The sequence below is a fragment of the Contarinia nasturtii genome, unplaced genomic scaffold, assembly GCF_009176525.2.
Source record: "Contarinia nasturtii isolate CC-2019 unplaced genomic scaffold, AAFC_CNas_1.1 Cnas_scaffold_2546, whole genome shotgun sequence".
NCBI lineage: Eukaryota > Metazoa > Arthropoda > Insecta > Diptera > Cecidomyiidae > Contarinia > Contarinia nasturtii.
The window spans coordinates 1-15,422 of NW_022199867.1; the positions used below are offsets into that span (position 1 = coordinate 1).

At 37.3% G+C, this 15,422-nt stretch overlaps 1 protein-coding gene across 4 annotated transcripts in view; it reads right to left on the reverse strand.

Moving 5' to 3' along the window:
* Positions 1 to 2,000: 2,000 nt before the first annotated feature.
* Positions 2,001 to 15,422, reverse strand: part of LOC116348590 (twitchin) — a 48,734-nt gene continuing 35,312 nt past the window's right edge. For 2 of the 4 annotated variants that reach the window (XM_031779633.1, XM_031779634.1), the window contains 8 exons: positions 14,580 to 14,865; positions 12,811 to 14,472; positions 9,669 to 10,353; positions 7,438 to 9,559; positions 6,352 to 7,339; positions 5,930 to 6,271; positions 4,377 to 5,809; positions 2,001 to 4,285 (listed from right to left, as the gene is read on the reverse strand). In XM_031779633.1, the coding sequence (XP_031635493.1) occupies positions 3,330 to 4,285; positions 4,377 to 5,809; positions 5,930 to 6,271; positions 6,352 to 7,339; positions 7,438 to 9,559; positions 9,669 to 10,353; positions 12,811 to 14,472; positions 14,580 to 14,865 (8,474 nt within the window). In that variant the 3' untranslated portion in view covers positions 2,001 to 3,329. The remainder of the gene's footprint in view (positions 4,286 to 4,376; positions 5,810 to 5,929; positions 6,272 to 6,351; positions 7,340 to 7,437; positions 9,560 to 9,668; positions 10,354 to 12,810; positions 14,473 to 14,579; positions 14,866 to 15,422) is intronic. The other 2 variants (XM_031779637.1, XM_031779638.1) reach the window with 2 other exon arrangements.

The window sequence follows — 15,422 nt, forward strand, 5'->3', positions numbered from 1 at the left end:
TTTTTTGGATCGGAAGAAGAAGAAATGGAAGTGAATACAAAAACGGTCGACAGCAATGGCAACATCAACAACAACATAATATTTCAAGAAGCCAAAGACACGCACCAGCAAATGTTGTTGAATGAGAAATTATTATTCGCGACCTATGTGCTGATATTTTGTGAAGTATTGAAAATCGCCGTTTATTTGTACAATAGCTTCAAGAGAACCATCAAGAAGAAATATCAACTTCCACGAAACAACGCTCCAGCACCGCAACCCAGACAAAACCCTGCACAAAATGGACAATAATTTTTTTGACTTAATTTTTCTTCTCTTAAATATTATAAATTTGCTAATTTTTGTAAAAACAAAGATCAGTTAAGTTCTATGAAAAACGAAATCAATTTGCAATTTTTATAGTTAAAATAAAAAAAAAGCAGAAAAAAAAATGTATGTATTTAAAAAGAGGGAGTGTTGAATATATTTTTAAATCAAACATTGTTTTCATATATATAAGAGAGACAAATAAAATTTCATTGTCATTCATTTTTTGTCAGTCAACCTGTGTGTTTCATTCATAATATTTAGCATTCTCTGCAGAAAATGTGATAGTATTTGTAAATCGAAGAAAAAAAATTTAATTATTTTTTTTCATTTTTCGCAATTTTTCATCATCTAATACATGGCAACTTTATATGAAACTCTCGGAGACTCGGTATAGAGCACAAAAAGTGAAAAAAAAAAAAACATTTTTTTTCTCAATTCTCGAACACAGCTAAGTCGTATATATCATGTGTTGTGAACAGAACGTAAAAATTTGTCATCTCTGTCACTCAAATCGTGCTTGGCAAATCTTTTTTTCATGCTGTCTCGCTCACCCTTGCATTCACACTTGTTTACAATCGACATTCTACTAACACACAACTCAAACTTGTATTTTGCTGTGCAAAATTGCAAATGGCGCGTATTAACTTCGGCATCTTAATAGATAATAAACATACTACTACTCGCTATTAACATCGATCTTAATACTACTACTCATGTTATTATGCGTAGTATGATTGGTTGTTAATAGTTAATAAAGGATTTTTCATATTTAGTAAAAAGATATGTTAATATTTCGATGTTAATAGGACATCTATAGTATAGGATACAATCGGCTGATCATCGATTTATCTGAATTAACTGATGAACAGAAACCAGAAAGATAAGAGTTCTTATCTGAAGGCCCTATGCTCCACTTGGAGTAAAAGGAAATTAAAAAAAAAACATGCTGATCTAAAATAGCTCTATTGTCAAATGCCTAACCACCAAGGCGAAGGAACGCTGTTCGGTGCAGTTATTATAATTATTATGAAACTAACAAACTTTGTATAAAAAAGTTAATGTTCCATATATCTTTATTGATCTTAGAACAGTCTTTGGAGCACTAAGTGCCCCAGGCAAATTTCAAACTAAAATTAAACACATTTTTTCCACCACACATCACTAAACCAAACTCAGTTTTTTATGTATCTACTCAAAACTATAACATGAACATGCCATGATTTCCGAAAAAAAAGGTAAAGAGAAACAAATATGATTTCGTCTTTTAGATAGACGCCCCAGTTGTGTTTCTCAGCGCTCCTAGTATATTTTGTACACAGAAACAAGTATTCGAGTACGCTTACTCGCACTTGCGGTGTTAGTAGAGACTTTACCCCTCAAAATGAGTTACGCACTCTATTTTACTCTATTTTTGGAGTTTTTAAACATTTATATGTATATATTTTAAACATTTTTTGTACTAACAATATTTTAAACATTCACTTATTATTTAATTTTCACAATTTCTATCAATTCACAAATTATAATTCTTAGCACTAGCATGAAGTTGATTATATGTCAACCTTTATTCATTCGTATAAAAACATATTGTGTTCACGCACACATAAATGTTGGGGACTTTTGACAATTCCACTTTTAGTCCTAATAAAATTATAGTGTATATAAGAAATAAAAATAATACGCCGCAAAATATATACACAGAGAACCTTTTCAAGTTACTTACTTGGCGCCCCTAGTAAAACGAAAATACAGACATTTTTATGGGTCGAATATCACTATCAGTAATTCCCAATATTTTGCAAAAATTTAAAGGGCTAATTTCAATCCATTCTCCGGGCGAGTTAATCCAACCCCTCCAACAGTTTTGTGTCCAGGATTTTGAATGAAATGTAATTTTATTTTGACAATAAAAGAGTGAGTTTTTCAATAAAGTGCCACAGTTCAATAAAATCCCGACAACTAGAAATGTAGTTTATTTTTTATTATTATTTTTTATTTTCAAATTTGCATACATGTGTTATACAAGCTATCAGTGTTTTGCGAATGAAAAAAAAAAAAATACGGGACGTGATTGGCTAGGATATCGATTTTATGCATTTGTTACATACAATACGTAATATAGTAACAGTAAGAATGTTGTTGACAAGGAAAGAGTTCAGACCAAAAACAATTGAAACATTTCCAAAGGTGTATGTGCCTGGTTATGTTTTTTTTTTTTCGTTTGTTACGTTTGTGTGAACATAAATTCAATTTTTCATCGTTTTATGATGAGATTGGATGGAAACTTCAAACAAAATTATTTTCGCAGATTGCATATAGCGAGAGAAAAACCGAAACAAATTTTTTGAAGAAAAAATGAAATATATGCAACACAATTGTAACGTAGAATATTAACTTGATTAATGAATTTTCACTTTATGTTATAAACAAGTGCTTTTCTGCGAATGGAGAAAGCGAGGTGTTGTTGCTACACATTCTGCGGTATGATATTTTAGTGAATCAAACATCAAATTTATTTGACAAGCAGTGAGTGTTTTTTGATGGTTTTCAAAACAAAAAAGTGTTGAGGATGCTGGTGTCTCGCTGCTTATCACATGAACTTGGTGTTTGCCAATCGAAAATATTTTCCTTTCACACTCCTTATCGCAATGCATCTCACAATTTACAAAATACTTAGATATATAAATTATAAATTCTATCGTTATTTTTTTCTCTTTCCTTATCTTTTCTTTTTCATTATTTAAACGTTCTTATTTTCTATGTTCATGTGTTCGATTGATTCGCAATGAACTCAATCGCATGTTCGGCGTTAGTATATTTTATCCATTATTTTGCGCAGCAAACAAAAGTTAAAAAAAAAATTGGGTTTGATGCATGTGCAACTAAAATTTTGATATGCGCTCTAAATCAATATAACTTTCTTTATTTTCTTCCATTTAGATTGGATTGCATATATTCGGTCGTTTAATATTGCTGTTCGAAAAAAAAATGGTTCGTTGTTCTTTTTTGTTGTAACGAGTTTATTCCTTGGCGTACACATTTACTGAGAATGTAGCGAATGTTTCTCCCTTTTTACCAATGGCCTTGGCTTGGTATTGTCCGATGTCATCGTGTTGACATGATACAATTTTGAAGGAGTATAGATTGCCATCTTTTGTGAAATTATATCTAGATGATGATTGATCATCATCATCATCGAGTGGTTTGCCGTCTTTAAGCCAACTTAAAGAGAGTGGTGCCTCTTCAAGTTCACATTCAAATCTGCTTGATTCGCCCTCTTGTACAGTTGCCGAGCCAGGGAACTTTATGAATTCGGGTGCTTTTGAAACTACTTCACCTGGAACTATCACACCAATTGTACACGTACTAAAACTTTCGCCGACATCGTTAAATGCTTCACATGTGTATGTACCAGCATCTTCTGGGAAGATTTCGGCAATTTGCAATTTATAAATGTTCGCTTCGTTGGTATATTGGAAGTCTTTAGATGGTTTGATTTCTTTGTTATTGTGCAACCAAACTACATCAAATTTGTCCGATCCAATGATACGACATGCAAGTGTAATTGCTTCGCCATCTTTTACTGATCGTGATTCCAAATGACTAACAATTTTTGGTGGCTTATCTGAACCAGCGCCAGAACTATGCTTTAAATGTCCATTTTCTAGTAGTTTAATTTTCAAATTGCATTTAGTTTCTGTAGCACCGACTGAATTTGTTGCGGTACATGTGTATGTTCCTTCATCCTCTGGATAGACTTCGTTGATGGTGAGTGTAGCTATACCATTTTTGTATTTCAAGTTCATGATTTCTGATGATGAAATTGATTTTCCATTCTTTGACCAAGTGATTTGTGGATCTGGATCTCCTTTAACTGTACATTCTAACGATAGTCGTTCACCATCGACGATAACTTCCAAGTCTTTAAGTGGTTCTGTAAATTTCGGTTTACACATCAAAGAATCATCTGGTGGCACTGTTTAAAAATGGAATACAGAAAATATGAAAAAATCAATTGTAAAAAATTGGTTAAAAATATAAATGATTTAAATATATTTAATTCATACATATCAATTCTTTTGTAGCACTGCGTGATCTCGATGGGCTATCAGGTGCTTCAAGTTTTCCATATTTCTTTTTCGATGACGTGCTTGTGGATGAAGTGTCTATATTGTTTGTCGTTGATGAAATGCTTGATGATGATAAGTGGGAACTAGTGTTGTTGATTACAGTCTTATTCGATGAATTAAAGGACGATGAACTCTCTTGTTGTCTCGTTGTTGTTGTTGTGTTGTTGTTGTATGAAGATGATGATGAGTTTGTGTGTTGTGTTCTTGTTATGATTGGGGGTGGTGCTGGTTTTAGAGGTGATTCAATGTAACGACGGTCTCCAGAGTAAAGGAAGTTGTGCACTAATTCAGCCTGTTCTGGTGTTGATGTTTGACCTTCAACAATCACAACACATGATGTTTCATCTGTGCCGTGAATGTTAGTTGCCACACAACGATATTTCCCTGAATCTTCTGGTTTACAATCAACAATTTCCATAGTCACAACACCATCCGAGTGTGTCATTGAATATTCGTATTTACTTAGTTCGCGTCTGTCTTTGTACCATTTAACTGTTGGTACTGGTTTACCACTCAAGCAGCAAAGTAATTTACATGTATCGCGAGCCTGCATAACACGTGGACGTAAAAGGAATGTGAAACTTGGCGCTGTGTCGGACTCTTCTTGCCAATATGTGTATGGTAATGGTTCGCGTCGGCGGCGAACTGGCTGTTGATCTTGCTGTTTGTATACTGGCACTTGTTTAGGTAATGGTTGAACATTTAAGAAAACAACTTCTTCGCGTGAACCGTAATGATTTTCTGCACGTATTATGTATTCCCCGCGATCGCTCAACTTAACTCTGTTAATAATGAAGTAGTAGTCATCTCCTTGGTAGCGCTTCATGAATTTCACACTCTGTCGAAGTTCTTGGTTATTATGTGACCAGGTAAGTGTTGGTGTTGCAACACCAATAACACGACAATAGAATTTAACACTTTGTCCTTCATAGCAAAACTGCGATTGTGGTTTGATAACGAAACGTGGTGCCGCTTGACGACGATCGAACGATGACTCTTGAATCTTGTATTTTTCAATGAGTAATTTCCGTATTGATGAGTATTCGGATAGACGTCCAATTGGTAAAATGAATTTCGACCAATCATCATACTTCTTGCGAATTTTGTCACGCAATGCCAGAAGTCGATCTCTACTAATTTGACGACGGGTTTTGTCACTGGTGATCACACCAGTCAACCATGGATGAAGTAAACATTCGTGAGCAGTCAAACGTTTCTCTTTATTCTTCACTAACAAACGACGAATAAAATCTTTTCCTTCTTCAGATATGTGGCGGAATGCATCTTCATCGAAGTCCCAATCGCATGCTTTTACATTTTTCAATGTTGCAACATCATTTTCGCCAGCAAATGGTGATAAACCACTCAAGCTAATAAAATAAATTGAATGAAAATTAACATAATGAAGAAGAAATATCACACACACACACACACACACACACACACACACACATCTATTTTGAACAGAAGAACAAGAAGAAATTACTTACAGAACGTAACTCAATACACCAACAGACCACATGTCTGTATAGAAACCAACTGGTTCACGTTCAACGATTTCTGGGGCAGCGAATTCGGCTGTTCCAGTTGAAATCTTGACAATTTCGTTCGGGTCGAGTTTGGTGGCCAAACCGAAATCAATTAGTTTGATATTGGTACTTGTGCGTGTTTGACACATAATATTTTCTGGTTTTACATCCAAATGAATGATGTTCTTTTCATGCATATGTTTAATACCCTCGCAGATTTGGCGCATATAATTGATTACTTCAGCTTCTGACATTATGTATCCATCGGCCGTAATTCTTTCAAATAGTTCACCTCCAGATAAGCTTGATAAAAAGTTGAAAAAAGGCATTCAATCCAATTGAAATTATGTTATTTTCACTGTTATAGTTTCACTAATACTTACAATTCAAAAATGAGCACCATTTCGTCGTCATCATCTTCGAAGGCATCGTGCAAGTTCAGTAATTTTTGATGGTGCAATTGATTCATGATATCTATTTCCTTTTTAATCAAGTCCTTTTCCATTGCATGTGACACTGGGATGAATTTTGCAGCAAAAATATTTCCAGTAGCACGCTCACGACAACGGTGTACAACACCGAATGCACCGGTGCCAATTTCTTCTAGAATTTCATATTTGTCGTAAACACTTTCGTTCGAAATATCCACTGGTTGTGGCACATACTTCGAGTAAATATCGAATACATATGAATCGTAATCTTTAATTGGTCCATCATCGGCTTTGCCACGAATCTTTTTGCCATTTTCATCAAGTTCGTATTTATGTTGTTTATGTTCGGTTCTTTTTGGTTGTCCCTTAGTTGTAATCAATGTACTTACTTCAGATGGATCTGAACGACCATAAATGTTTTCGGCAAAGATTCTGAATTCATATTGACGAGCAGGAACTAGTCCGGTAACAGCAATGGAAGTAAAACGTGTGTTTCCAACTCGAATCCATGTTTCCAATGGATGTTCACGTTTTTCGACCAAATAGTTTGTGATATCAGAACCACCGTCCCAAACTGGAGCTTTCCATGATAATTGCAACGAATCAACACCAATACTTTCAATCAATGGGAATCTTGGCGGATCTGGACGGTCGCTAATTTGAATCTTTATAATGGCCGAATCTTGTCCCAATTCATTTTCAGCAGTGATACGATAAGGACCTGAGTCAAGTTTAGATCCGTCCCGGATTGTCAAAATTGCATGTCGATCTATAACCTCCACATGATAATGACCACCTGATTCAATATGTTCACCTTCGCGTACCCAGTTGATCTTTGGTTTTGGATGACCGGTGAATGGAATCTTAATGACAATATTCTCACCTTTGTCAAAGTAGGCTGTGTCACGAAATCGTGGTGGTACATTTAATTTGGGAGCAGCTAAAAGTGTAAAATGTCAAATATTATTAGTATATATATTCCATGTGTGTGTGTTCCAAAAAATATATTTTTTGGCAATAGATAATAAAAATTCTTACTCATAATGACTAATTCAGCACGAGTTGACTTAACTCCAGCTTTGTTAATAGCACGACAAACGTATTCGTCAGCATCTTCTCCAAATACATCGTTAATGGTCAAATTATACACATCACCTTCTGATGATGAGTAGATATGATAACGAGCACCGTTTGTGATCTCACGGGCCCCCTTGTACCATGTAATGGTTGGTTTTGGAACGCCAGTAATTTGGCAGCTAAATTGGGCATTATGATTTTGGATGCAATTTGCATTGCGCAATGGACGAACAATTTGCGGTGGAGTGGCAGCCTTCGGATCGATTATCTTAACGGATGATGAATTACTTGAAGGTGGTGAAATGCCAGCTTCATTCTGAGCGAATACACGGAATTCATACTGACGACATTCAACCAAATTTGCGCAGTTAATTTGTGTAGCTGGACAAAGAGCCACATTGACACGTCGCCAAACTTCACTACCAGCTTCACGTTTATCGATCCAATAGCCTTGAATTCGTGCCCCGCCATCTGATTCTGGTTTCTCCCATTCCAAATGAACGAAATCGTCGCCGACTTCGGTAACTTGTGGAATACCTGGTGCTGATGGTACATCAAATGGTGCTTTAGCACGAATTGGTTGAGCACCTTGCAAAGCTGGACCTTTTCCATTGTCATTAACGGCCGATACTCGGAATGCATATTCTTGATGCTCGGCCAATCCTTGGATTGAGCATGAAGTGGTGTCCTTACATGAGCTATGCACAGTAATCCAGTGTGGTGATGATGTGTCCCTGCGCTCAACTACGTAATGTGTTATCTTAAGACCACCGTCATAGCTTGGTGGTTTCCACGAAAGTTGACAAGTGTGTTTGGTAACATGTGAAATGCCCAATGGTCCAACTGGTGGTCCTGGCAAGCCAGTGATTGTAACATTGAATGTACCGATGGCTTTACCGCTGTCATTCTTCAATTCAACTTGATATTCACCAGCATCTGATCCGCCGCAAACGTCCTTTATAGCAATGGTAATGTAATCATCCAATATACTCCAACGGACACGACCCGTGTCCTTGATTTCGTTGCCATTTTGTTTTAATGTAAATTCAATAGGTTGATCACCAGAATAGAATACTTTTATCTTTTGATTGTCATTTTCAGCAAATCTCAAGTCGGTTGGCATACGATCTATGCGTGGTGGTGTTCCAACCTTCAAATGAGCTGTTGTATGGACAAATCCAAGTGAATTTATTGCTTCGCATGTGTAATCACCTTCATCACTATGTTTAGCATCAGTAATGTGTAATTTGAAAATACCGTTGCTACTACTTTCAGCACGAATTCTTGATCCGGCGGCGGCGGGTGTTTGTGCCAATGAAATTTCACGGCCGTTGCGCAACCAGCGAGCAGTTGGTTCAGGTTTACCGCTTGCTTCACATTCCAACGTAATGCATTTACCATGTGGAACGGTGGTGGTTGCATTATGCAATGTACGAATCCATTCAGGTTTTGTGCCGCCAACAACTTCACACACTTTAACTGGTGTAGTGCATGAGCTTGGCTCACTTCGCCCAGCAGCATTGACAGCAAATATACGGAATTCGTAATCAGCACATTCGATCAAATTCATAACAGTGTAATCCAAATCTAAAACATTGTAATCGTTGCATTTAACCCACAAAGCACCACCAACATCACGTCGTTCAATAATGTAGCCATTGATCCGCGATCCTCCATCACTGACAGGGCGTTCCCATTTCAAATCAACATAATTCTTGCCCACCTTCACCACTGCTGGTGCTTGTGGTGCTGATGGCACAGAGAATTTTTCTTTTATTTTGAATTTGCTAGATGGAGGTGATGATTTACTGAATCCAGCAACATTTTTAGCGCGTACCCTAAATTCAAATTCACGACCACTTTGTAAATTATATAGTTGATATTGATTATCTTTGATGAGAATATCATGAGTGTTCCATGCTGGATCAGACACATCACGGTATTCTAATTTATAGCCTTGAATACGTGAGCCACCATCACTGCGTGGACGGTCCCAAATCAATTTAACATTCGATGAATCCCAATCGATAACCTTTGGTGCGCCTGGTGGATCCGGTACAGTGAATGGATATGTTGCCAATACCTTCAAAGTGGATTATAATAATACAAATATTGCAATTGTCAATTTGGTTGGTTGGTTGGTTGGTTGGTTGGTTTGGTGGTAACATAAAATTAAAGAAATTAACACTTACAGGATCATCACGAGATAATGGGTAACTGACACCATATTGATTTTCTGCGCGAACTCGGAAATAATATTGACGATTTGGTTCCAATCCCATAACTTCGTAGTGTGTTCCACGCACAAATGAGCTCACCTTTACCCAAATGCCATTGGTATCCATCTTTTCGACGACATAGTTTGAAATTGGCGAACCCCCATCATCTAATGGTGATTTCCATGATAATGTGCATGTATCGGGAGTAATATCGGATACATCCAGTGGTCCTTGTGGTGGCGATGGACAATCGACGACCAAAACACGGCACGATGCTGAATCTGTACCCTCTGAATTGGTCAATTGGATGGTATATGCGCCAGTTTCGTTTCTCTTGGCCGATTTATTAACGAAACGTGTTTCACTGTTGTCAGTAGTTTCGAATTTGATACGTTCGTCAGTAATAACATCGATACCGTTGATGGCCCATGATACTTTTGGTTTTGGGTTACCACCAGTAAATGGAACTGAAATCTTAAACTCATGTCCAGCAATAACAGTCATATCGCGAATGCTGAGATCTGATGTGATCTTTGGAGCAGCTGGTGGAGCCTTGCAAGCAATAGTATCAGATGATGGTGACCATGGCCCTTGACCAGCTGCATTAACCGCAGCTACACGGAACTCATAGTCGTGGTTCTCAATCAAGCCAGAGACTCTACATGAAATAAAGCAATTCAAAAAAAAAAAAAAAAAAAAAGATAACATTTTAAGTAGGAGCGCAGTTAAAGCTATATGTTTTAAATGGCGAGAAAAGTAAACAAAGTATATTTTGGGCTAACTACACACAGGGAAATAATGTATAGATTATCAGTAAAAATGATTTTTTTTTTTCCTAAATCTATACAAAAGTTAAGATATCTCAACAAAAAAAAAGAAATATTTTTTGCAATGTAAATGAATTATGCGATAAACATTGATCAAGCAGTGGCAAAATACACATCCATCTTACACACTTTTCTCTCTTCACGCAAAAGAACAACAAAATTTTTATGGCTACACTTGAACGACGCGGTGGTGGTGACGACTATTGATCCATCTTACACACTTTTCTCTCTTCACGCAAAAGAACAACAAAATTTTTATGGCTACACTTGAACGACGCGGTGGTGGTGACGACTATTGAGAGCGCAACCACTACCTACTCATGCAGCAAACAACGCTGTTGTTCGTAGTTGTTGTAGTCTGTGTGTAGAGGAGTAGTTGACTTGTTATATTCACACACGGCAACAATACACAGACATCGCACTTCAACTGCTGGTGGCAAGTCAGCAGTGGTGGAAGCATGTAAGACACGAACAACAACGTTGTTTGCTGCATAAGTAGTGGTTGCATTCTCAATAGTCACCACCGCGTCGTTCAAGTGTAGCCATACAATTGTTGTTGTTGTTGTTCTTGTTGTTGTTGTTGTTCTTTCACGTGAAGAAAGAAAAGTGTGTAAGATGATGATGTATTTTGGCGCTGCTTGATCAATGTATATCGCATAATTCATTTACATTACAAAAAATATTTCTTTTTTTAAAAATAAATTTTTGTTAAGATATCTTAACTTTTGTATAGATTTAAGAAAAAAAATCATTTTTACCGATAATCTATAGATTATTTCCCTGTGTGTGGTGTGTAGTAGTAGTAGTAGTAAATGAAATCGCATGACCGAGCTCTTGGACCGCACCCACCAACCACAGAAGATAAATACAGTATGTTTCATTATAGAGAGAGGTTGATTTTTTTTATAATAAAACTCAAGAGTTTTACAAAATTATTTTATATACATTTTATTTAGTATCTAAGCTACGGCGCCAAAAAATAATATTTAATCCATTCTCCTTCTTGCTCGACCACACACGCCGGGCATATCTGTTTGGCATACTTTTGCTCAAATTTTCAGAGCATATTCGCAGCATTGAAAACCTTACACCCTGGCGCTGAATGAATGAATGAATGAACTGAGCTGCTTCAAATTGCGGTGTGCTTAACCACCACCACCACCACCACGAAGCCTTGCCTTAACCCTCCTAGGTATAGTTCGAAATAAAAACAATATAGTATAGTTACGGTCTATTAGACCGTTCATACAAAATACAGGGAAACCAAACAAAAACCAAAACAAAATCACACATTTTTTCAAATTTTTGCATTTTTTTTTTTTTAAATAAAAACATTGAAAAAGGTTTGAAAGTTAAAAATTGAAAAGATTTCAAGAAAATAATTAATTTGAATCATCATTTGAATTTACATGAGAGCGTTTTTTTCTCGCATTTTGCACACACACACACACACAACAGTGATTTTCGAATGTTCGCCGCATACATTTTTATTGCATTTGTCGCAACATGTTTTGGTTTTACGATTGATTGAACTTGGACATAAATGAATGACATGCACGTCGTTGTCGTGGTGTAACTGGCGCTTCTTGTTCGTTCCTCTTGACCCCCCATCAAATGCTCACGAACTTCTTTGAAAGCCGACTGATTAGATGCATTCATGCCACGCGCTGTTCGCCGTGAGATATGATCGTAAACTAAACCTTCATACAATTCGATCAAAAATGTCTTGCGTTGAAATGCATATGATGTTCATGCGTGATATCGTGACTTGTGTGTGTGTTGTAAAGAACAAATGCTGCAACACCACATACGTTGATGACATGAGATTCATGAAGAATGGAAATGGCCATCGATTGGTTCCAAGTTGTCATGAGTTTGAATGGCACATTTGATCCCTAGTTTGATCCAAAACATCCACACCGCCTTTTGTGCTATTGTATTGAGATTCAGATCGATTTTTTTCTGACAGACATTTTGTTGAATAAATAATATTATGTACGCGATAAACAAGATTCAAATTGATTTTTCTTGAGAATTTCAACCTATCTTCTCGTTTTCCAATTTAGTTTCTTTGCGGCGTCACCACTTGGGGGTGCGCCGACTGCGCCGTCTCCCGTGATTTTGACATAGAAAGGTCGTTTGAAAAAATTACAATAACATTTTCAATCTGTATAATTTGAGTTTTGCCATCTGTATTTTTATTAGAGTATCAATCTACTTAAAACCACAAAAATAATCATTTTTTGCAAAGTTTAATTTAATTTGCATATTTTTGAAATGATACATACCTGCAATTCAAATCTGGAACATTCGAGAAAGTGGCTTTAATCCATTTGTCTTCGGAGATTAGACGTTTTTCAACAACATAACCACCGATTGGTGCGCCTCCGTCGTGTTTTGGTTTGGCCCAGAAAATTGAGATTGAATCTCCCGTCGTTTCGATAGCTTTTGGTGCACCAGGTGCCCCTGGAACATCGAATGGATGTCGTGCTCTGATTGGGTGTTCGGTAGTTGCTGGGTCTGATTGTCCATATTGATTTTCGGCCATTACACGGAATTCATACTCCTTGCCAATTGTTAGGTTTCTAACACGAACAAAAGGAACAGTACAATAGCTGCTGACCTTTGACCAGGTTGCAGCACGTGCTTCTTTCTTTTCGATTACATAATTTGTAATTGGTGCTCCGCCGCCATCATCTTTCGGTGGTGGATTCCAATAAAGTGTCAATGAATCGCCAGCGAATTCGTCGGCTCTCAAATTTTCTGGTTTACCTGGGCGATCAAGTACTCGTACGTTAATTGTAGCTGTATCGAAACCTGATGGATTCTTGAGTTGTAATCGGTACTGACCGGCATCATCACGTTTCGAATTTTTAACAACAATGCTAGCATAATCATCGGCCAATTGTTGATGCACACGGTTGTCTGAGTAGTCATCGAGAACAGAATCCTTAGCCAACCAGGTAGCAGTCGGTTTTGGGAATCCAATATATGGTACATGAATTGAGAAGTCTTCACCAGCACGAACAGTGATATCACGAACACCTCCCAAATCCATTTTTGGTTTGTTTGGTTGTTCTTCGACAATAACCGATGGACTTGGTTTCGATGGCTCTGATGGGCCCACTTCATTTACAGCAATGACACGGAAGTTGTATTCTTCTTCTTCGCCGCCGCCGCCGCCGCCGCCGCCGCCTTCACCAGTCAAATGTGGCACAGTATGAACTGTATTGTGAATGAGTACTTCGTTAACATCTGACCAATTCTTATCAGCTTTGCTGCGTTTTTGCAGTATGTATCCCTTCACACGTGCGCCACCATCTCGTTTTGGTGGTGTCCAAGACAATGTAACGCTGTCTTTTGTGATACGATCTGGATGTGGTGCATCTGGGGCGTCTGGTCGTGAACGTTGCACTTGAGCAATAATTGGCTCTGTTGGTTTGCTTGGTTTTCCGGGTCCAGCTTCGTTGACAGCACTAACTCTGAATTCATATTTGCCTTTATCGCGCAAATCTTGAACAGTGTAGCTCAAATTTGGTGTTGGATAGTTATTTACCTTGACCCATTCGCCACCGCGTTCGCGTTTTTCGATAATGTAGCCCGAGACTGGCTTACCGCCACAGTAATCTGGTGGACGCCATTCGAGTGAACAGCTATTTGGACTGTAGCCTTTGATTTCGGGAGTTTTTGGTGCATCTGGAGGATCGAATGGTGATTTGGCAGTAATTGGTTTGCCTTCCAACGGATCAGATACACCATAAATGTTTTCAGCACGAACACGAAATACGTATTGCTTGCCTTCAGTCAAACCTTTAACAGTGAAAGCACATTTTGGACAGTAGCCAGGAACTGGCCGCCAATTATCTGTACCAGCTTCACTGATTTCAACAATATAACCGTTAATGTCTCCGCCACCATTGTCCTCTGGTGGATTCCATGAGAGAGAAATACTATACAAACAATGAAAGTATGTGGATATTATAAAAAAAAAAAAAAAAAAAAAAAATCATAAATGCTTTTCACGGTTATATATATGTTTTTGTTTCGATTTACTTACGTTTCAGCTGTAGTTTCCGTATAGGTCAATGGTCCACGAGGAATACCGGGTTTGTCAACAACAATAACCTCAATATCAGCTGAATCTTTGCCAAATTCATTTGTTGCTGTAACTGTGTAGACACCACCATCAGACCGTGTTGATTCTTCGATGCGGAAAATAGTTTTTTCATCACTGACATCAGTTGATATACGATTCGATGGTAGAAGACGAATTGTAGCTTTGGTCCATTCTACAGTCGGCGTGGGTGCACCAGACAATGGGATTGTGATATTGATTGGTTCGCCTTAAAAAAAAAAAAAAAAAAAAATGTTATGATTTGTGTAACAATTGCATCCCTGCGACATGACAGTGTATTGCAAAAAGTGACATGGTGGCGAGCCATGTACAACATGGTGGTGAAAGAACAAATTTTCATGTAAGTTAGTGTACTATTGATGTTAGTTGTTATCAACTTGGATGAAATAATTTGTGGTCGCAAATGCAAAATGTGCGTGGTCGCAAAGAGTGATCATAAAATTTATCTATTTTCAAAAATAAAATGTTTACAATTAGAAAGATTCCTTGCGATTTCATCATTTTTGTATTTAAAATTTATTTCGTTTAAAAAAAAGTAGAAGAAAAAACAAATCGTCTATCACACAGTGTGGTCGCAAATACGTTGTGTGGTCGCACATGCAAAGTTTGTTCTTTCACCACCATATTACAGGGAACATGGCGCCACCATGTCACTTTTTTTTTATGTCGGGGGGATGAACAATTGTGATACAATTTGTTTATAAACGATTTTGTTCAATGTGTGTGTGTGTGTGTGTGTGTGTGTGTGTGTGTGTGTGTGTGTGT